Genomic DNA, 22,989 nt, shown 5'->3' on the forward strand with positions numbered 1-22,989 from the left:
TCTTTTCTGCATCCAGCCATGCCTGTGTGCTATATGCATGTGCTTAAAAAACTCTAAACGAACTGCGTACAAGTTACCAGCAGCCTTAACTCAATCTCCAATTTAGTCATATGTTGTTTATATGATATTACATTGTAGATTGAACATATGTAGAAGCTTTAAGTATTATATGAAACCTATAAATCAAAATAAACTATTTCCGCTGTGGCACTTTATGTTTATGTTTGCCTTACCCGGAATTTCAATTTGCTTGATAATATTGTTGAAGAGTTAACGAATCGGAACGAACAGCCCGATCCCTCCAATCGTACGCCAGATAGCGCTCAGCTTATCAGTTCCAAAGCGCCATCGCGCAGAGTTCCTTCACCTTTTCCTCATATTTCTTGCCGTTGTGCGTGACACACATATACATGGACGAGCGCATGGTACAAGCATTTGTTTAAACATCTGTGTGTGTGTGAGTGAGTATAAATATTTGTTACGGTAGTCTCTGCATGTATGTATATATAAATGAGTGTAGCTGCGTGCGTGTGTGTATTTGTGCTCCTGCTCTTGGTGGGGAGCTGGCAACTTTGCGTGAGTTTCGTGTTGACCCACAGGCAAGGGATCGAAGCAGCGGCACATGCCGCAAACAGCTTTCCAACAATAAACAAAATGCGGTATGTTGCCGTTTGTTATTTTGTTTACATTTATTACAAATATGTTGCATACCCTGTAGCAATGAATGTGCTCAAATAGGGCATTATAAATGGTATGCAATAAGCAGAAAACATGTAATGCATACTTGTACATGAACATGTTCAACGTGAGTTTTCACAGCCAAGTTTGAATAGAGTATAGCTCTGTCGGCTACTTGCAGCGGATAGTTGCATTTCTCAATTTAGCATTTATCTGCTTTTCAATAAATTGAGGTTTTTTTTTTTTGTATCTGTATTCTTACTTATCTAGCTACTTATCTATACGATTTTTAAACTCTTTGTTCATGCCAATCAGCCGCCCATTATCAAATTTAAATTTTTGATTATTTTAGTGTTTAAAGTACGATAAAAGTAAATTTCAGCAGTTAAATATGGCTTTTATAATATACGATATATATGCCAAATTTTATGGCACAGCTGGACTATCGGTAATAATATACATTCTCTTACTTCTACAGCTATGTGGAATTGGTATGTAATCCAAGCGAGTTCTCTTGCCTTTTTTATTCCACTAAACAGATTATCAAAACGGACAAACTCTCTCTAAAAATCATCATAAATAGTTGATAGGTTTCTCTGCTGAATAAGTAAGCGAAGGATATGCACTGCAAATCCCAACTGGGTTGGCTGTTGCCATAAAAACAAAAGACACAATGGAGTTGGTACGCACTAAATACCACCAAACAATTAAAAACATAACGATGCCAATCAAAAGTTTTGTTTTTTTTTTGTGTTTGTATTAACTGACAAAACGGCTGGAGAACAATATTTTTATGGCTTACAACCAAAACTTTTATTCTCAGCCAAAAATGAATTTCATATGCTGTCGACTCTGGCTGGCAGCCATAAAATGCCGATTTATTGTTTTATAATTGAAAGCAATAAAAATTTGAAAAAAAAAAACGCTGCAGCAACAACAATCATTGTCAGCTGATGCTGTGTGGGCGTTTTGGGTGTGAGTTGTACTCTGTGAATACTCGATTCGAAATGACGAAAAGCACGAATCGAAATAATCACAAATGTATTGGAAGTAATGACATCAGTCTGTCAGTCGCTTACTATTCAATTGAATTCAATTCAAGTCAACTTTAATTATTTGGGTTCGACAATATTTTCATTTGCCTGTTGTTCTTGGTTAGCAATTTGCCATACAATTTTATCGAAATTCAACAATGCAGCGACACAAAAAACCAGAAAACAATAATAATATCATAGTCGGGTGTGCCCGACTAGCTGTTACACTGTACCCACTGAAATATGTTGAGCCTAACGAAAGCTTTGGCGTATATAGTCCCAAGGCCGCAACATGGCAAAAAGAAAATGTTTTCAAAATTGTAAACGTTATGTTGCAAATAAAAAAATAAGGCTTAAATCAACGATTTAAAAGATAAAAAGATTGAGTTCTAAGTTAAGTTTCTTTGCTTTTTTTGTCTGAATAATATAAATTTTAGGTTTCGAATTTATTAATGCAAATTCAATTAAAGTTAAGTACACATAAATTTAAACTCAAATGTCATGGTCACAAACCATACTTATAATGCCTTGGACAGAGAATTTGATATGTTTTGGTCAAGAGTCAATTGTTATGTTGTGCTGAATTTTCCGTATGAAGATAGATGTGAATTTGTGAAAAAGGCTAATTGCTTATCCGGAACGAATTTTGTGCCATACATACAGTTATTAGCCTGTAACTTCAATTGTAAAAATCGATTTGAGGAGTTTGCCTTCGTGTCCGTCTTCCTGTTGCTATGCGTCGAGTTGCTGCTCCTTCTCGGCTATGCGGTCCATTATTACTTCAGTCCAGCGTTGAAGGTCGCTACGCGGATGCTCCACATGAGCGAACATCTCGCTGGCGTGACGGTATTGACCCTTAGCAATTCAATGCCGAATCTGTTTAGTAATATGATGGATCTTAAAGAAGAGGTGCCCGTATATGCCAATTGCCTCTCAGAGGCATTGTTTGTGGTAATGTTCGTAGGGGGATGGATTTGTTATATTAGTCCGTTTAAGATGAACTCTTCTTCAACCTTGCGCGATCTACTCTTCTTGCTCTTAGGTGTGCTTCTTGTGGAATATTTAATGCAGACAGACGGAGTAATGACAATGCCCGAAATCATCGGAATACTATTTTTCTTCCTTCTTTATATAATCATCAATGTTGTCGATGTGTATCTCGTAAGCTTGGCCATGAAGGGTAAGTAGCGCATTTACCGAGCTTTGTCTGTATTTATCTAACTGATTCTCTTGAACCAGCTTATAAGAACGAATTAGAAGAACTAAATAGTATGAAACAAACAGAGGAGATTGCAGCAAAACGCGAAATATTGAAAAAAAAATATAATTCAATTGCAGCGGATCACCGCGTGCATATATTGAAAAGGAAGCCGACATACATCAGCAATAATTATGATAAGTTCAGCTTTATAACTACACGATCGACAGTACATGTAACCCTTGAGAGGGACTCTGCTTCTCGCTCTGATATGTACAATATGGATGCTAGTAGGAATGCCAATCTCTTTACGGACTTCTTCTGTGCATTCCGGCCCGTTGCTTTAGCTGATTGGCGCAAGGCTAATATGCTTATGCGCATCTTTTATATTGTCAGGGCTCCCGCAGTAATAGTATGTGTGATATATATACCTTTGGTAGATTACGAGTTGGATAAAAATGGCTGGAGCAAGCTCCTGAATTGCCTGCATATTGTCATTAATCCGGCGATCACAATCATATTTGGAAAGGCTTTGATGTTCAGAGATAGGTCGAGGCTCTGGTATTACAATATACCTGATGATTGCATATACGGCTTTTACTCGTTTGCAATAACAATTCCAATTGCTATTTTTACGTTTTGGCACTCGAGAACCAGTGCCCCGCCAGCATATCATTGGTTATATATAATCATGAATCTGACTGGATCTATGTTTTTGACTTTTCACTGTGCCTGTGAAATTTCTCTGATAATGGATGTTTGTGGTCACATATTAAAGGTTCCGTCCGACTTCATGGGTGTAACAGTAAAAGCCGTTGCCGACTCTATTCCTGATCTGATAGTCAATACTTCGATGGCTTTGCTTGGGTATGAAAAAATGGCCTATGCAGCATCAATTGGAAGTTCTTTCTGCGCTTTAATTCTGACTACAAGCACTGTGATGGCAGCCAAGAGTCTCACCGGCAAAATTGTTACGGCTAGCAGTATGACCGGAAGGTATGGTGATAATGCGTATATCCTGATAATTCTTGGTATTCTTTCAACTCTGCTGTGGACAGCGTTGTTAAATTTCAATGCTCGCCGTTCTGTTGGCTTATTTTCAATGTTCATCTATCTGCTCTATCTAATTTTTGTGGTACTTATTAGAGCCGGAATTATCCATCAATTCGCATATGACAGCTTTCTCTCCGATGCCTATGAACCCTAGAATGAGCGGTGTGTGCATGTTCGTCAGCAAAACATATCATATAAATTCAACCAGTATATAATTTTAAATAAACTAGAATTACATAATACAAAATATTTGCATTTTTCTAAGCAACTACAGTTGAGCGTGGTCGACAACAAAGTCCCCTGTAGATCTCACTTAGTCAACAAAATAATTTGAATTTTAGCCGCGTAGCCCTATAAAATTTCAATAAATGACATTCAAATGTACGAAATGTACCAAATCTCAAGATTCGGTTCACTTTTAAGGCAAGGAGCGGAAGTTATTCGAATAGTGAAATCTGTCTCATCTCCGAGAGTTATTCACTTATAATATTGAGTGTGGTATAGGAGCATATATATTTCGAGGCTTTAACATTGGTAGACGCAGAGGGTAAGGGGTTTTTATAGTTCTACTTCTGCCAAAAATAAAACTTTATTGAAAAGCACAGCATGAACTGATCGGACTGACGATGAGTTGACAGAACACTACCGTATGGGAATATATTTTAAAAAAATTAATGTAATTAGTGAATAAACGAATCGACTTACGCGACATACTCATACCATAAAAGTCATTTAAGTTATATTAAATGCTTGTCCTATATTTTGTTTATACAGCAACTATATTCTGTTTACCTTTGCCGAAAAGATAAAGTGCTTGGCAACTTGTGTAAAGCAGATTTTTGTGAATGCAGCAAATGAAAATGTTTTCAGGTGCAAAATATTTTATAATCTTACAAAATTGTTGCATTCACTTATTATTGAAGCTTCGTTAATGAAAAGAATTGTGTGAATTTATTTGTTTTATTTTGGGTTATCAATAAATTGACTTTCAAATTTGCTAGTAGCTTTTGGCTAAATCAGCAAAACAACTGCAACTGAACGAGTTTTCCCTGAACACAGAAAAATAACAATGCCATGGAGAAGCTGAAAGCAATTTCCAAACAACTTAGAAAACAAACAGCAACAGCGAAATAAAAAAAAAATTGAGAGATAGACATTCGAAAATATTTCCTGGTAAACAACAGCTGAAACTCCAACTGCAGCTCGAACCGTAAGTGCAACTGCGACTGCAGTTGCAATTGCTCAGTTGAGCCAGGGAAATAATTGTAATTGACACTGGAAATGTTGCTGCTGCTCTTTGGGATGCTGATTATACAGTCTTCTTGGCCTTCGAGTCATCAGTTTGCCGTGTGATGACGCGTCATTTTGTCATGGTTTAGTAAGTTTCATTTAATTGCCCCCGCCTGGAGGGGGTTACAGCTCTTGCTCGGTGCGAAACATCCAAAGTTCATTTGCGCAGTCTCTAATGCAAATAATAGAATTTCATTAAATTAACAAACGACACGCAAAATTCATCTTACATTCAGACAAAGTCCAACTACAGCTCCGACTCCGCAAAGCGAAGTAATTAATTGATGAGCAGCCATAGGAATTAACCCCTCAGTCCCCTCAGATGGCAAATAGCTTAAAGTGGCTGCGTTAAATGACGACTTTTGTACGTGCAATGTCATAGGCCATTAGCTGGCTGGCTGAGTTTGGCGCTCGCCCCAGCTACGCACTTTATAGTTGGCCACATTTGTGGGTCACATGCAACAGTTTGTACGCAGCCCAACCTCGTTACTATCAACGGGCTTTCAACGTTCCGAATCGATAAAATTGTGTGTGCTTGTGTGTGTCTGGTTTCTGGGTGTGCTTGGAAGGCTCTTAAAACAATTCAAGCCAGCAATTAGTTTGCACGAGCAGTTGCCTACATTTCTCCGTGGCTATCAAACAGCGTATAATTCGTATGACGTGCCACCGCTTGATGTTGACTTGCGCCTATTTATAGGCGATACTTTTTCAACTGCATCATTCACTGCGTGCCACAACCACACTCGCGACGACCTTGAGTGCCACTGTACAAAACGCTTTGACTTGATCTTGATTATGACATGTTATTTCGTTTTAAATAAGCAGGCCAATGGCAGAGGCTTATAAATAATAATAAATTGCAAAATAACTAAATGCGGTTAAGACAATAATCCTTTAGTGCAAAACACATAGAGGGAACATCAGGCTGCTTTATTTTTGTTGTGCCTATGGCCCGGTAAGAAACCTTCTTGCTGACTTGACGAAAATGGTTAGGCCCAGCGGGGCCAAATCGGACGACTAACCAATTCTTAAAATAATATGCGGATGGCATACTCACCAAGGCAGTCACATATGTCGGATAGAGGTTTTCACATTCTGTCTCTTCTCCTGTCTCTGGAGATTATTGTTTCTGCTGAAGTGTAGGAGTTTCATACCAAGTTCTCAACTTCAATAGTCGACAGGCCGACAGACATGCAGCAGCCAAGGATGTCAGTCGCAATCCAAGCCGCTTGCTCACGTTAGCCAGAATGGGCAGGATCCATATGACTGCCATTGAGCGGTGTTGGGTTTGGTTTCGAGCTGCCACCGAGCCGCTGATGGGCTTGCTTTTGATGGTGTGAAATGACAGCACCTTAATATGAGCTTACGGGCGTGACGGCCTAGATTGATAGGTTCTTTAAAGTTTCTGTTCAATTCATAATCGGTTAAGCCGCTTGCCAGACTGTATCATCCGTGAAACCCAATTATTAAGACTGGTTAACGGTATGTAATTAATGTAATCGTATTATTTCGACTACAATTCATAAGGTTTTCGATGAATATCAAAGCAATAATACAATAGGCCAATCAGCTGATCACAACTTTTTATCGCACTCATATTTTGCATATATTTTTGTTGTTTACTTAATTGAGAATCTTGTTGCTAAATTTATCAGTTTTACCAAGTAAAAGTATCGAAGTATCAAAGTATACCATAAATTATAATGTGTGGGATAACAAATTTAGTTTTTACTAAATTGGGAGCTATTTATTGTAAGCAATTGATCTGAGATTTAAGATAATTGTCATATTTAAGCTGGATCACTGGATTACTATGTGGTAATAGCTTAAAGTTTTATTGAATCATTTGTCAATTTTGAGCATTTCGTTATATATCAACGATGTCAGTATCAAAACGTTAATCACTTACCAGCAAACAATCAATAATTGCACACTGGGCAATTGTCTAAGTCAGGTTGAGAGCCGATCAAGATGCGATGCATTACTGAGCCGCCATCAATCAGCGCTCGGGGACTATCTGCTGTTCGACTGTGGGTGCAGTGCACATGGCCAAGTTGCAAATTGTTTGGGCCAAAATGCAGTTTCGCACATAACTGGCAAATGACGCTGACGCTGACGCTGACGCAGAGAGTTGAGGAAGCGTTGCTCTGTGTGGCGGTGGGACGACGGCTTTACTAATTGATTTTGAGCCAGTTGGCACGTTTTTGGTGCAGTTCATTAGCGGAGCCGACTCAAGTCGACTCGAGAGCTGGGCTTGGCCTGACAATAAGTCTAGGAAAACAGAAAACAGACTCGGCAGACAGGCGGCTTGAAACGTTGGCACCTGGGACGTGCGCTGGCTCATAAAACTCTGTGCCCTGCGGCTAGACAAGGCGCAAATGCTGGCCTACAATGTGCCATTAAAGGTGGCTATTCTAGCCCGAGGTCTGCTCTTGCCCGTAGCTACAACAACATGGCAAATTCTTTGACTTATGTACCGTTTCTCTTCCATTTCAGATGAACGACAGCACATACAAAAGAAAACTTTTACAAAATGGATCAATTCACATCTCAGCAATACCCAGTGTACACCAGTGAATGATTTGTTCTTGGACCTGAGAGATGGACACCGGTTGCTGGCCTTACTTAGCACCCTAACACATACACAGCTGGTGAGTGTGTAAATAGACTCTGCTTATTTTTCATCACTCCTTGATATTTGGTCAATCTGTTAGTAGTAAGATTGTCACTAGGCGCAGCAAAGGACGTAGAATAGAGTGGGCCAAGACTGATTATAAGCTACAATAGAGTTAGATCACAAACATGTGTCAATGCCTGTGATCTAATTATGTTTTTTCTTAGTACATCCATCTCTATATTAGAAGCAAGTTGACTGACTGACCGATTGCTTGATAAAAGCAACTGATTAAAGTAGTTTTGGCAAATTTCACTCGCAAGTGTGGAACAATAGTGTCTCATTTGAGACAAATTGGCAGTATAAACGAAAGTTTATTTGTTGGCTTCTAGTTATAATTCCCAAATATATTTGTATAACATACCCTTGATTTAAATTTTCCACGAGCAAAAATGGTTGTAAAATATATGCCTAAATTTAAAGCGAAAATTTGCGAACGGACAAAGCCGCAAAAAACCAACTAATTATATGTATTTCTGAAAAGCGTCAACATTTATGCAAAAATCCCTATCCTACACTGTCATTAGTATTGATTTGGCTTATAAGATAAATCGTTTTGAACCCTATTTATGCTCGATTATAATTAGGTACAGATGATCTGCTTATTAATTGCACTCCAAAATGTCAAGCAAAATATTGTCTGTTTTGAAAACAAATTGGAATGACTATCTCCGGCACACCTGACATTAAATACTTTATTGTAGACATAACAATAGCTTTGAGGCGGAAGTTTATTTTTTAAGTTTTGGAAAGGAACTGTAAGATTGAGAGAAAGATATGGAATGTCTATTCGGCAGTGAATACTGATTAAGAACATATATACATTATGTTGTCGACATTTTTGTTACGTTACACATTTTGCCTCTAAATAAGTTATTATCAAAAATGCTGTTTATTAAACATTGATTTATTATATATATATACATACGAATAGTTCTGTTTATTTTGTGTTAATCATTTTCGAACAAGACTGCAAATGGATTTCAAATCAAACCGGTTTCAACCCGGAATTCCGATTTGCCTGAACTCTGCGCAAAACCAGTTGCCCAAAAAAAAAAAAAAAAAAAAAAAAAAGCAAACCAAATTTGATCCAATCATAAATTTTGTTTGATTTGACTTTTCTAAAAAAAAGTTATTTTTAAAAATGTTTTAGGTCGTCTTTTATTGACAATTGACAATCCTATCGATTAGATGACGATAAATTGGGATATATTTTCTAAAGCAAATGCTCTTACTTACTGTTTTCTTTTTATTGTGTATCGTTTTCTCTCTAGAAACCCGAGAAGGGTCGCATGCGCGTACACCACATCAACAATCTGAACAAAGTGCTGCAGGTGATCCAACAGCACGGTGTCAAGTTGGTTAACATATCTAGCGATGACATTGTGGGCGGCAATCCGAAGCTGACGCTGGGCCTTATCTGGCTGATAGCGCTCGAGTTCAATGGCCAGCATCTAGTCAAAAGCCATTCAAGCAATGGCGTTGAGAAATCCCTGCTGGCCTGGGCGAGACAATATACAGAGCCGCATGGACTGGGTCTCAATGACTTTGCCAGCTCTTGGGCAGATGGACGCGCTTTTCTCATGATACTCGCTGCACACCTGGACGAGCTTGACTTGGAAACGGCGCTGTCGCAGCACGCGCTGCAGCGCCTGTACCTGGCCTTTGACTTGGCGCACAGGCACTTCAAGATTGAGAAGCTGCTGGATGCGGAGGATGTGCACACACACAAGCCGGACAACAAATCCATACAGATGTATGTGATGTGTTTGTATCATGCGATGGAATCGATGCGAGCCACCGAGCGCGATAGAGTGCCCTGCACGAGCATCACAGATCTGGATGAGGTGCCGCTGGACGGCGAGCGGGAGCTCTACACTTCCGATAGTACGGCCAGTATTGAGTTGAAGTCTGCGGTGGAGTCAAGCTCGCAGCGTCCACTGAGCACCTCAACTAATGCCAGCTGCGGGATCGGCAGCTATCAGACAGCCCTCGAGGCGGTGCTGACTTTGTTGTTAGAGGATGAAGAGCTATTGTCACAGGAGCTGCCAGATCCAGAGAACTTTCAAGCCGCCAAAATGCAGTTTCATGAAAACGAGAGCTTTATGCTGAAGCTAACCGAACATCAAGAGTTTGTGGGCGAGGCGCTCGAGGCGGGCAGCAACCTGATAAATGAATCACAGCAAAAGGACGGCTCCAGTCTCTCCCAGGTGGACCAAAACGAAGTCCGACAACAGATGGTGCTGCTCAACGAGCGCTGGGAGACGCTGCGCTTGCGTGCATTGGACATGCAGGCCAAGATTCTAATGCGGCTGGCCGAGTTCCAGAAACAGAAACTAGAACAGCTTCGCCAATTTCTCACCAATGTCGAGGATCGCATCTCCCACATGAGCGATCTGGGACCCACCATAGCCGAGGCAGAGCAGCAGCTTGCCGAGGCACGACAGCTCAAGGCGGATCTGTGCGAGCAACAGGAGCTGGTGGACAGCATTAGCAGCATGGTGGTAATTGTGAACGATACTTCCGGTAATTTCAATGATCTCGAGGATCGACTGAGTGCGCTCGGTGAGCGTTGGTCCCATGTGGTCAAGTGGATAGATTTACGCACCGAGAAACTGCAACAATACAAATGCATCTCCCGCTGGCTGGATGCACGCGAACAGGATCTGAAGCGCATGGAAAGCCGGGATGTGACAGACGTCGGTGGCATCACACAGCGCATCAATGAGCTTAACTACTGCGCCAAAGATTTGCTGGAACTGCACCGCTATTTAATTGATCTGCGCCAAATGGTGGCCGCCACCCTACAGGATGGCGACGACAAGGGTGAGCGCGTGCTCATGCAGCTGGAAAGCTATGAGGATCGCCTGGATGCACTCAAGCAAATTTTGGAGGTGCAAACGCTGCGCATCGAGTCGAAAGGCTTCAACTTTGGGCGCGATCGCGCTAGCTACGATGACAGCCGCGTGGTGAGACCCGAGGGCTGGGTGGACTATCAAATGATAATACGATTCGGTGAGGACGAGGAGGACGAATATGAGCCAGAGCCAACGCAGCAGCAGCAGCAGCAGCAACAGCAGCAGCAGGAGCAACAGGCTGGTTTACATGAACCGGACGAGTTGGCCAGCAAGAAACGTAAACTGCGCAACGCGGACAACTTTTTTGCACTGGAAAATCAAATCCAGCATCACTTTTCGCATGTGCAGGACGTGGAACAGCAACTGCAGCAGCTGCAGCGCCAGAGCCTGCGCAATCAGTGCGAGCTGCTCAAAGAGCTGCAGGCCGAGAGCCAGCAGCGCGCCAACTCATTGCCAGAGCTCAAGAAGCTCTATGAGGTATGCGAGCAGGAGCAGCCAGGACGTAAGCTGCTGCTGGAGGCTGCCCAAATCAAGCAGCTCGAGCAACGCTATGCGGCGTTGGCTCAGCGCCTGGCCAGCCAGCACAGCGAGAGCAGCACGCTGCTGGCCAAGGAGCGTTATTATAATAGCCTAACTGGCTTTAAGCTGGTGCTGGCCGACTCGCGGGACTGGTACAAGCAGCACGCAGGCACTGCTAGCTGCCAGGAGCTGGAGCAGCGTCTCAGTCATATGGAATCACTTGCCACGGAGATAGCAGAGGCGCGTGAAACTACGGAGGCCCTAGACGATCAGCTGCTGGAATGGAAGCAGGACTTTGGCCTCTTCTATGACAGCTGGCATGACATGAAACAGGCCCTACAGGCGCTCATACAACAGCGTGGCGGCGAAAACATTGCTCAGCAAGTGCAGCAGCTCGAGAATTTTGTCAGCAAGGTGGCCGCGCAAAAGGTGCGCGTCTCCAATCTGGAGGCGATGCAACAGCAGCAGCAGTTGCTTAATCAATTAGTCGATGAGCTGGAGTCCCTGAAACCCTGCTATGAGCGTGTACCCGCCCATATGCTCAGCGAGGAGCTGCAGGCCGCCTGGCAGCGTCTGCCGGAGCAGCTCAGCGAGCGGGTCATCAAGCAAACCACCGCCATTGAGAACCTTAACCATTTCGTGGCTGAATACAATTCGATAATAGCTGTGCTACGCAGCGCCCCTGAAGTGCTGCAGACACAGGATCTGCGCAAGCTGGAGATCGATGTGATCAGTGCCCGGAACTTTAGTGAGATTCTGATCAAAGAGGCGGAGCCACCACAGCGCGAGGCTCTGCAAAGCCAGATACGCGCTCTAAATGCGCTCTATGAGCAGGTGGAACAGCTGCATCAGGCACAGCGGCAACAGCAGTCGGCGATGCAGTCCCAAACTGACGCAATACAAAAGCGGCTTCAACAGACGGAACGCTGGCTCAACGAACTGGAGGCAAACACGCCGAAGTCGGGCGTTGCGGAAATTCGCAATTCCAATGAGCTCTTCCAGAGCAAATCAAAGTTCCAAACACTTAAAGAGACCTGCGAGCGTGAGGCCACACAGTTCCGGGAGCTCAATGAGCTGGGCGGTGAGCTACTTCTGCAAATGGACGAGCTCCAGGACAAGGAGAAGGACGCCAAGTACGGCACGCTGGCCAAACAGTTCACGCGCCTGAATGCACGCTGGACGGAGGTCACGGAGCGGGTGTACGCCAAGACGGCATTGCTGGAGCACATCTCCACGCAGCTGGGCGAGTTCAAGAAGTTTATGGTCAGTGAGACGGGCTACCTGGATCGGCTGGAGAATAAGATACGCAACACAACAAATGCAGCCGATGCTGAGGAAATTATAGAAGAATTGGATGTAAGTTTAATTATAGAACGATATTTCTAAATTCCCCTAAGTAAGGAGCAGAGGACTAGGTTTTTTAACTGTTAAAATTCATATAAATATTAAATTGTTGTTCTTTTCGCTATCTAAAGGATCTGGAGAACGTGCTGCGCGCTCACTCCGACGAATGGTTGGACAAGATTCAAGAAATTGGCAACGAGCTAATTGACAATGAATTTATGGGCGATGTCATGCGTCAGGATATTGATGGCATTGTAGAGCGCTGGACGAAGCTGCAGCAGCTGGCCAAGAAACGCACCGAACTGTTGGAGGAGAAGGTCAGCGAAGCGGAGCAGTCCGAGAAAGCAGTCGTTCATCTCGAGGCCTGGCTAACGCGCATGGATGAGATACTCAGCGAGCATCTTGAAAATGATGTGACCATTGAGGATCTCCCTGATGATTTCCAGGTGAGTAATGCACATAGTTCACTTACTCAATAAAAGACAACAATAAAATGATTTTGTTTACTGCAGATTTTGGCACGTGAATTTGCCATTAACGAGCAAAATTTCAAGGATATAAGCGAACTGATTGCTGAGCACACGGCCAAGGGCAAAACAGGTGCCGCCAATCGCCTGCAGGAGCAGCTTAATCTGATGGAGCTGCGATTCAAGGCATGCCAGGCCAAGCTCAACAAATGCACAGCCCCACAGCCCGCCTACGAGTCGCGCCTGAATCGTGCTTACGGTGACTTGCGCAACGTGGAGCACTCCACATTGGTGCTGGATGTGGCCTCGGCGGGTCCAAGCACCGTGCAGGCGCAGTACCAAAAGTGTTTGGTATGTTTTCATAAAAATACAAAATTTAGTTTAACTAATTTCAATATAACGTACAATATTCCACAGCAAATATATCGCACACTTTCCGAAATCAAAGCGCAGATTGAGAGCACTATTAAGACGGGTCGACGAGTCTGTGAGGATAAATTTACAAAGAGTCCCAAGCAGCTCAGTCAACGCATCGATGCACTGAAACATCTGTACAATACGCTCGGCGAGAGTGTTACCCAATCGAAGGCCTTCCTGGAGGGCCTAATCAAGCTGGCCAGACAGCTGGAGCAGTGCTTCGATTCGGCTGATGACTTGATAAGGCGCTTCGAGTCGCCACAGGAGCTGCACGATCGCAACTCCATACTGCTCGAATTTGAGGATGTGCTGCAGCGCTGCGAGGAGCACTACAACGAGTACAGCAAGTCCTGTGATAAAAGCTGCATGCAGGAGACGCGCCAGCGCATCGATGGCCTCAAAGCCACCTACCACAAACTGACCAGTGCGGACATTATCAAGCGGCTGACCGAGATGAAAACAACGCTGCAGAATTTGGATAACATTTCGCTGGACACCTTGAAGTTTGTGTTATTTAATGTTTTTTATATATTATATTTATCAGAGAACTGTCGCAAAATCGGTATTCGGTCTTTTTAAACAGCAGAATCTCTTTTACATGTGCATATAGTATCTGCTGTGCTTTATGTGTTGGCAGATTATGCCACAAAACGTTAATATGCATATGCAGTTCTCTGATTATTAAGCCTATTATAATTGTTGACACATTGACATTTTGTTTGCCAACTGCATGTACATTGATTTATTGGCCAAGCTTCTCGATTCGTTTAAATACATGCTGCTGATGAGTTTCTCTTTAGACTCATTTGAGCTTTTGTTAATCGCTTGAAAAGGAAAGTTTTCTTGCATTTGGTTTGTCCAATATCTCGTACAATATAATGAGGCATTTTTTATTTAACACTTTATTTATATACCTTGCCATCAATTATGTCAATCTGTATGTAACGAGCGTAAAGATATCTTAAGTTTTTTAATTTTCTTATTCTGTATTGATTTACTTTTGCAGAACCATGGAGCATGACCTGAAGGAGATAAATGTGCCATCAAATCCGGAAATTGAAAAATTGCAGCAACAAGTCATTGCAATTGTTGTGGTGCGTAGAAAACGTTTGCCAATATAAGAATATATATAGATGCACTAATTTTTGAATTGCCTTTAAGGATGATCTGTATTTAATTACATTATCCTAATGGTTTCTGTTTATTTCACTGTCTTTTGAGTTAATTTATTTGAATTTACTGCACAATTTTCTTTATAAATTCGCGATTTCATTTCATGCACTCTTTTTATCGTTTGCACATTCCATATACCTTCTGGTTGTTGGTTGTTTTCCATTTTAACACCTTTGGTTTTTCATTCGAATTATTCACACACTCACTCACACACACAGACAAACACACAACTCACAAAGCAACGCGAGCAAGTGAGATTCTGAAGCCAAAGGCAGCTCTGCTATCAGTTTGCACTCTGAAATGGAATCAAATTTCCGATACTTGTACTTATTCTCCTTTGCTGTTCGTTGGGGAAAAGCATAAGTCCGTTGATTTGAATTCGTATCGAATTGAATTGAATGCAATTTATGATCAAAGCTTTAAGTGTGAAATTTATAGAGAAAATTCTTAAATTAAGTTGAAAATACTAATTTTAAATTAAGCTGTTAATATAATTAATGTGTTTTTCATTTGATTAAATTATTGTAAAATCTTTATAATGCTCTAACCAAAAGGTGCTTTGCATATATTATTGTATATGTACCCGAGTACATTATTATTTATTATGTGTTATGCTTATTTATTTTGTGTAAATTCATGATTTTTTTATTTGCAATTTCACATACCATCCATTTAATTAATAATAATAATAAAAAAACATTCGTAATAATCTGTCCACCAAGCTAATCAAGAACCAATTCAAATACCAGATAAATATACCAACAACCATCACCCAAAACAACCACCACCATATACCAGAATCACCGTATCACTAGCTCTACGAGGTCTAATTTGGTGTCATTTTCACGCTTCAAATTTCAATTATATACATATCAAATATCTATTTGTTTTGCGTTATTTGGAGTTCTTGTAACTGTCCCCCTCATAAAAATAAAAACAAAAATAAATCAAATAAACAAATGACGTTCAACTTGGTTGCGGCTGCGTCAAACGTAAATGTCCAATCAACACATCCCAACAACAGCATAGATACATAAGTATCTGCTAATCCTTTCACCAACGCTTATGTACAGCAAATGCTTTTTGGCCTTCATAAACTACTATGTAATGCAACCTATGACATATACCTATCATGGGGCGCGATTGACAACTTGAACGTCTGTAGCTTTAAGGCGTTTTATTTGACTAGAGCTCTATTAAACACTATGAAACTATGCATCCCTTGCACAGGATACGTTGAAAGCGCGCTATAACGAGACAACGACGCTTGCCACAGTTGAAAAGCCAAAGCCAAGCGATGACGATACGGAAATTGTTGTTGTAAGCGATACAGTGCGTCAAAGACGTGCACGCACACCACAGGCCGGCGAAGGCAGTACGCCCAACACAAGTGCCACCGAGGCTCAGTCGCCGAAGGTGGGAACATCGGAAGCTAAGCCCACATCAGCCAGTGGTGAACAGGTGCTGCCCGATTTGCTTCCTCCTCAAACGTTTCGCCTGGCTGAATCCAGCACACTCTTCTCACAGATATCACTGAATCCGGGCAAGATGGCGGAAACATCTACAGAACCAAGACCAGCGAAAAATAAACGCAAAGCGCCGGCAGCGCCAGCTCAGGTGGTTGAGATTAAAGTGAAAAACATTCAGAATGATAAAATGTCTGTTCAGAATATTGCGCTGGAGCCGCAGCAAGGCGAGATTGTGGACACCGTCAATATTTTGGAGAGTGTGGAGCCGCTATTGCCCGAATATGTGCAAACTGTGCAAATTGTGGATCTGTCCGAAGACTCGGACTCCTCATTGCGGGTCGATGCCAACGGCAAGGAGGTGCGACGCAGCAAGAGTAAACGTTCCCTCTGCGATTCACCAGTGGCCAAGCTGGAAGATGGCACTGACGCAGACGCCGACGCCGACGCCGACGCGGATGATGCGGAATCCTTGTTGCGTCCTGCAGCGGGCAACACCAGCACACCTCTGCTGCGAGTGGAAAAGCAGCGTATATCCTTTGATGAGAAACGCAAGCGCATTGCCCATGAGCGTGACATACTGCGCGATTCCGAGGAGGATGAAGCGCCAGAAAGCGCTGCGACGCCAAATGAAGCTGCAATATCAGAACAAGAACAGCGACCCAAAGCCAAACGCTGGCGTCAGCTGCAGCCAGCAATGGAGGATATTACACCCGATACGGAACCAGAATCACCCATTCGGAATAGTTTCTATAGCGCCGACAAGGAGGCAGGTTTTGATATTGAGCCGCTTGTTTTCTCCGACGATGAGGAGATACCGCGATTTTCGCTGGAAATGACACCAAGCTTCGACTCTGATAGTGATACGGTAATTTGGTAGAGCTTGGGCCATCATTTCAATTCTTTTGCCACGACTCTTTCTATATCTTTCCCTATTGATCATCGCAGAGCCGAATTGAGACGCCCTCCACCAAGAAGCCGAACTCGTTCCTGAGCAAGGTTCTTAACTCAATGCCCTCGCCACTCGACGATTCGAATGTGACCCTTAAGAGTCCGCCCAGTGAACAGCCCAGCACCAGCCCCATTAACCTGGAGCAACGAGTTCAGGAATTCAATAAGTTGGCCAAGCAGATGATCTATAAGCTGGAGCTGACCAAGGTCAAGATCGAGCAGGGTCACGAAAGCGAGGCGTAAGCATACAAAACAACAACGAATTTCACACTAAAAATGTTATTTTTTTCGTAGCGAGGATCTCAGAATGTTAATAGCGCCAGATGCGGCCACTCTGATCTCACAGGGCGATTCCTTGGTGCTCGAAACGCACGGCAAACAGGGCAGCATCTCGCGCCTGGTCATGCGCACCCAGATCATTCTTAGAGAAAAATTCCGCGAGGTTCAACAGGCCAAGTAAAGAACTTAGCGATTGTGTCCGAGGAGTGTCTTTTATTATTAATATATTTATTTATTTCTCTCAACAATTAGATCGAAAGTAACTGGCTCGTCTGCAGCACGCCCCACACCGGACAGTGTTAATATTGAGGAGCTGGTCACAAAAGGTTTGCGTCGCATAAATGTGCTCATCGAGAAGCCCGTTAATGTCAAGTCCAGCACTGAGCTCGAGAAACGCATGGAGGACATCAACGTAAGTGTGACCAAGCTAATTTTACGCTGGCTTTTGTCCAACATTTGCCACATCTGGCAACAAAACACAATTAATTGCCCATGGTCAAACCGGGCAGAATAATTATACCCCTTTGCATAAAATTCTTTTCATCAGGAGTTTTATAAAGTTGTCAAGATATATGTAAGAGGCGGAAGAGTATGAATCCTTTTCTTAATCCCCTTTTCTGCATTGCTTGAAAGATGAGGTCATATTTTAGAAGGTTGCCTCGGAAGTGAGAAATCTTAGAATTTAAAATCATAATCAATGCATTAAATGCTGTTAAAATTTCATAAATATTAAAATCATATTTGTTTGAGCATATTGCAAAGAGCATAGGGTATTTTTTGGCTTAGCTAGAGAACTTTGAATTTTCTTTATTATAATCGAGCGCAATATTTGTATTTATAAATTTGTAAATTTTTTTTGCGTACTAATTTAGACATCTTTGAAAACATCTGCGTTTATTTTTTTCTTTTGCTCTTATTCCAACCACAAGTTAATTGGCCTCTTGAGAATTCAGAGCATCGGCACACACCAGCAAACTAAATGCTGCCATTAGAAATACCCAAAATAAACCAAAAGTTTTGACATAGTTACACAGACATCTCGAGACATCGCGTCGTACGCCAACAACATCAACAACAACAACGACTGTTACAACTATGTATATTTTGGGGAGAGCTAAGATATTATTTAAAGAGAGAACTTAAGAGATTTTTGTCATGTCAAGTCAAAGTCTGCTAAAATGTGATCCGTACTGCGTGTGCTCATAAAGTTAGTTAGGTCAACATATCGATTGTTTAATATGTCTAGTGTCATGTTTTATTTAAAAAGGAAACGTTATAAAAATTGTGTCTGAAAATATGTACATAAATAAATATCTAGGTCACAAAGCAACATAACTATTTCCGTACCAATTACGACTGCAGAAAAAGCTCACATGCTGCAATTATTTAAAAAATAAATAAAATATAAAAAATAATTAAGTAAATCCACAAACTATCAATAAAAGAAACTAATTGCGCAGATAGTATTATATTTTTAATACATCATATTTTCTATAGCTTAGAGTAGGATTTATAGGTAGACAAGACAAACATCTGACAGTTAGTTTAATATAAGTAGTCTAAAATTCACTTTGAACACTTAAAGTCTTTTTGCTTTTGAAGATATGTTCAAGAATAATTGTCGTATTTGTCGTGTGCACATTGGAAATGTATAGAGGAAAATTGACGAAAGGCCAGGGGCCCAAGTCCATATAAGTATATGGCAAATCTGCCATATGCATTGTAATAAATATTTGACACTCTAACGTTAATATTTGCCTGTTTGCGGTGCACAAAATAGTACTTTGTTTGAATTTAAACAAATTTGCTTGACAAATATGCTTCTGGGCCAAGTGCATATTGTTATTATAATATATCTGCCATATGCCTTGCACTAAATATAAGACATTCAAACAAGTACTTTGTATTGAATTTACAGTTTTCCTTTTTAAATTGAAATAAATTGCTTGACAAATATTCTTCCGGGCAAAGTACATATTATTGTATAGAATATCTGTCATGTGCATTGTTTTAAATATTCAACAATCTAAAGCTTGTCTGTTTTCGTTAGACAAACTTGTACTTTGTATGGTTTAATTGAATTTATAGTTGTTCTGTTTAATTTGAAATGAAATGCTTGACAAATGTTCTTATTTCCTGCCCGTACAAAATCTTCACAATTCGACAATTTCGATCCCTAGACGATGACATGCCCTAAAATCATCATTAATCAATTCGTTCATGGGTTGTTTATTTTTGTTTTTTTCTTTTTGTTTGGTATAGTTTTTGATTTTGTTGTTTTTATTTTGGTTTTGATACAGGCCCAAACGATGACAAAATAATAGAAAGTGGGAAAGCTATATAGTTAAAAATAGAAACATAAAGAGTCTGGCAAAGAGAAACATTTTGAGGCAATTCGAAGAGTGTTATTTCAACAAGCAACTATAATTTTCTCCCTTTGCCGGCGGCGGCGTTTGTATATTCAGTATGTGCGCGTCTCAAACACGCAACGGTCGCGTCGCTAGTAATTAATTTCGTGATTAATTTGATTGATTAAAAAGCGTGTACGAAATTCTCTTGGCGCCAAAATTGTTTGCCCCAGAAGCTCCGATGCAATTCTGCTGGTTGACACAGTCTGCCAGTGCGGTATACAAACAGTCGCCATTCAACCACCAACAACCAACAACCTAGCTGTACCAACCACCCAACTATCCAACCACCCACACACAGATACACACATATTGCATTGATTCACGTACTTGGCTGTCCCAGGGAATACTTGCATGGGTCTTTCTTGTTCGATTGTAGCCGGAATTGAAATTCATTTACCGTTGGCCCTCCCAGCGGCGTCCATTTTGCTAGAGTGCGTGCCGTTTCCTTCTTCCGCTCAAGCGCACAGCGTGCATTTATTGTTAATTTTTCATTACCACGGCAGATAACCAGCTCAAATTTATTAATGATTGAACTCTTTGCAGGAACGCCGAGACGATCTGCAGGTGATTGTTGGCGCCATTGGCAAGAATCCCCAAATGCCAAAGGTTACGCCCGTCATGATGAACGAAATTGAAAAGGTTCTCACAACGCACTTGTCGCTCGACGATTTCATTTAAACTGCCCGTTTACACACATTTTTCTTTCCATTCCTTTTACAGACTAAAAACAATTTGATTGCTCATGCCGATTGTGTAGAGCTCTCATTGACGGAACTGAAAAATGGCAACCAAATTGGCAACGGCAACGGCAACGGCAACGGCTCCACCAACAGCCGACAGGGTAAGTGATTTTAGCTCCTATTATTTGGTAATCGATTTTCAAAGGTTGTTTATTGCGCTTTGTTTGGCCCCTTAAGGTCAGTGGTTAAAAGATTTGTAGAGCTTGCATAAAGTAAAGTGTTTTCCCGCTTTTTATATAGCGCACTTTTCATTCAGAGTCTGTAATGTGTATAAACTGTACTGAGTAACTACGAATTAAATTGGGTGTAAAGATAACCGGAGAAATATTCCCAAGAGTAAAAGAATTAATCATTATATACATGCATATATAGACATATGTTTAGAACAGGCTGAAAGCTAAAAAACTAAAATTTGTGTCTCCAACTTCATTTAATATCGGTACTGATATTTGAGATCTTCAGTTCTTGTAGTTTACCATATCCATCCGTTTATGCAGATCAAAACTATAATCTGGAGTTACCCTATTAACATTAAACCCTTGTTTATGGTAGGTTTCTCGTATCACACGCCCCTCAACTAAATATTATTTTTTAATATTCCTTGGGAATAATTCCTGCCTACAATCATTGACAGCAAATTGCATGTTTTCACATGTCCAATTCAAGTAGGAAAAACTGAAGCACCGAAGCTGTATTGTTGATAGAATTTTATTATTTTCGTTAAATAACGACATTTTTGTTGGTTGCAGCACGCCCTATCATTTTCATATTCAGAAATTTTAATTGTGCTACAGAAACTCAGATCGCAGGGAATTAATGTAACGTTGAATATGTGGAAAAAAAAAAGTTTGCAAACACAATTTTATGAATTCGATGGCCATTTGCGAAAACGCGAGAACAAGCACGCACGATACATTTGTATTATTTTTCTTTTCTTTTATTTTTTGCATAATTCTTTTTACACATTTACGCTTTTGAAGTTTTTAATTTGATATTTTCATGCAGTCGGCAATATTTCGTTGCATTTTATGGCATTTTAATGGACATTTCTCTCTACTCGTTGCCGGTCTTTTGCCCCCGCTTTTCATCTTTTAACTTTGTTGTTTGCACCCGTTAAGGGCTCGCATCCAAATGCGCCGTGTCAATAGCACTTTTGACATTGCACATAGATATTTTCAAATGTATGCATGTGTGGGATACATGTGTCGGTTTACTGTGATGGAAGCGGCGACTGTTCCGGTTTACACAGGGCTGCTCTTTCGAAATGTATGCTTGAATATTCAATATTCAACATAAATCGCCAAATAGAAAAAAAAAATTGGAGCGCTTTAATAATAATATAACAATTTTTCAAATATTTATTAAATAGTCGAAGGGAAAAGTAGACATTTCTACGACATAGTTCGATTCAAAACCATTTTGCAAATATGTGGATTTAATACCCTTGCAGACATTTGAAAAATTTAAAAGTTGGGAATGGGGGGGTCCCATTCTATATCATCTGTCCAATTCGAACATATCTACTGCAAGCAACAGACAATTCATGTCATATTTATAAATCAAGCATAATTAAAAAACGAAAACGTTTTATGTATAAGCCAATTTATTATACTACATTTATATGGACATTGCATTCGTTACTTAGCGAAAGTCTCTTCGAATCGGATTAGGTCTCAATTCGAAAGCACTTTTGCTAAGAATTGAATGCAATGCTTCGTTGACTGGGCAGTTTCTGAAAGTGAAACGCATTTCTCAATATTGAGCTTGGGGTTTTCGGTCTTTTGAAGAAACTAGTGTGCTTAGATGGAGCCGATGATCGAATTGAATTTTTGGAAATGATTGATCCGCTCCGTTGACTCGCTACGGATGGACGTTCCGATTTGATGAAAACGGGTGCCGTGTTTCTTTGTGACAGGGGCACACTCGCCAGTGTATTGGGGGACGTTTTAATTAAACCTTGAATTTTGATAAAATTTTCAATCTCATCCCTTGCCTGTACATCGACATGATATATCGAGTCGGATATATCTATTGTTATATTTGGGTTGGGCAATGGCATTTCGCACATCTTTTTACCGTTCTTGGCTATTGTGAATTCGGCAGTATCAAATAAACGTCTTCGTTCCTCAAAACTTATGCTCTTCTGAGCTGATGATCCTTCCGCGTTTTCCAGGCTTCCCTTGGCCACTACGCTTGGCCGTGGAGTGATAATAACAACCTTTTTTGCACGCTTCAGCGTATGCGCGATGTTAGCTTCGGTCAAACGCTTTACTAGATTTACGGGATTTAAAACTACTTTTTTTTTTCGGATGCGGTGTGCCAAGCGACAGATATTCGCTAATAGAACTCCTGTTAGAGTATGACTCTTTTCTAGAGCGTGGATTTAAGAAGTGCGATGACTTTCGATGGGTCTGCCAGTCCATGACATGTTTGTCTA

General features: G+C 41.1%; 2 protein-coding genes across 22 annotated transcripts in view; both read left to right on the plus strand.

Annotated features, from left to right (window-relative positions):
- Dys (Dystrophin) overlaps positions 1-22,989 on the plus strand; it is a 157,856-nt gene that overhangs the window by 11,920 nt on the left and 122,947 nt on the right. For 14 of the 21 annotated variants that reach the window (XM_032439178.2, XM_015171414.3, XM_015171410.3 and 11 more), the window contains 12 exons: positions 7,750-7,904; positions 9,202-12,660; positions 12,780-13,094; positions 13,161-13,466; positions 13,533-14,035; positions 14,539-14,626; positions 15,936-17,039; positions 17,120-17,361; positions 17,417-17,578; positions 17,654-17,813; positions 20,356-20,451; positions 20,533-20,653. In XM_032439178.2, the coding sequence (XP_032295069.1) occupies positions 7,750-7,904; positions 9,202-12,660; positions 12,780-13,094; positions 13,161-13,466; positions 13,533-14,035; positions 14,539-14,626; positions 15,936-17,039; positions 17,120-17,361; positions 17,417-17,578; positions 17,654-17,813; positions 20,356-20,451; positions 20,533-20,653 (6,711 nt within the window). Of the gene's footprint in view, positions 1-7,565; positions 7,678-7,749; positions 7,905-9,201; positions 12,661-12,779; positions 13,095-13,160; positions 13,467-13,532; positions 14,036-14,538; positions 14,627-15,935; positions 17,040-17,119; positions 17,362-17,416; positions 17,579-17,653; positions 17,814-20,355; positions 20,452-20,532; positions 20,654-22,989 lie in introns of those variants that run through there. The other 7 variants (XM_015171417.3, XM_015171411.3, XM_015171405.3 and 4 more) reach the window with 4 other exon arrangements.
- LOC26531912 (mitochondrial sodium/calcium exchanger protein) lies at positions 2,125-4,205 on the plus strand. The gene is made up of 2 exons (XM_015172471.3): positions 2,125-2,892; positions 2,952-4,205. Exons 1-2 carry the CDS (start codon positions 2,214-2,216, stop codon positions 4,115-4,117), a joined length of 1,845 nt encoding a protein of 614 aa, XP_015027957.1. The 5' UTR covers positions 2,125-2,213; the 3' UTR covers positions 4,118-4,205.

Source organism: Drosophila virilis, chromosome 2 (assembly GCF_030788295.1).
Source record: "Drosophila virilis strain 15010-1051.87 chromosome 2, Dvir_AGI_RSII-ME, whole genome shotgun sequence".
Lineage (NCBI taxonomy): Eukaryota > Metazoa > Arthropoda > Insecta > Diptera > Drosophilidae > Drosophila > Drosophila virilis.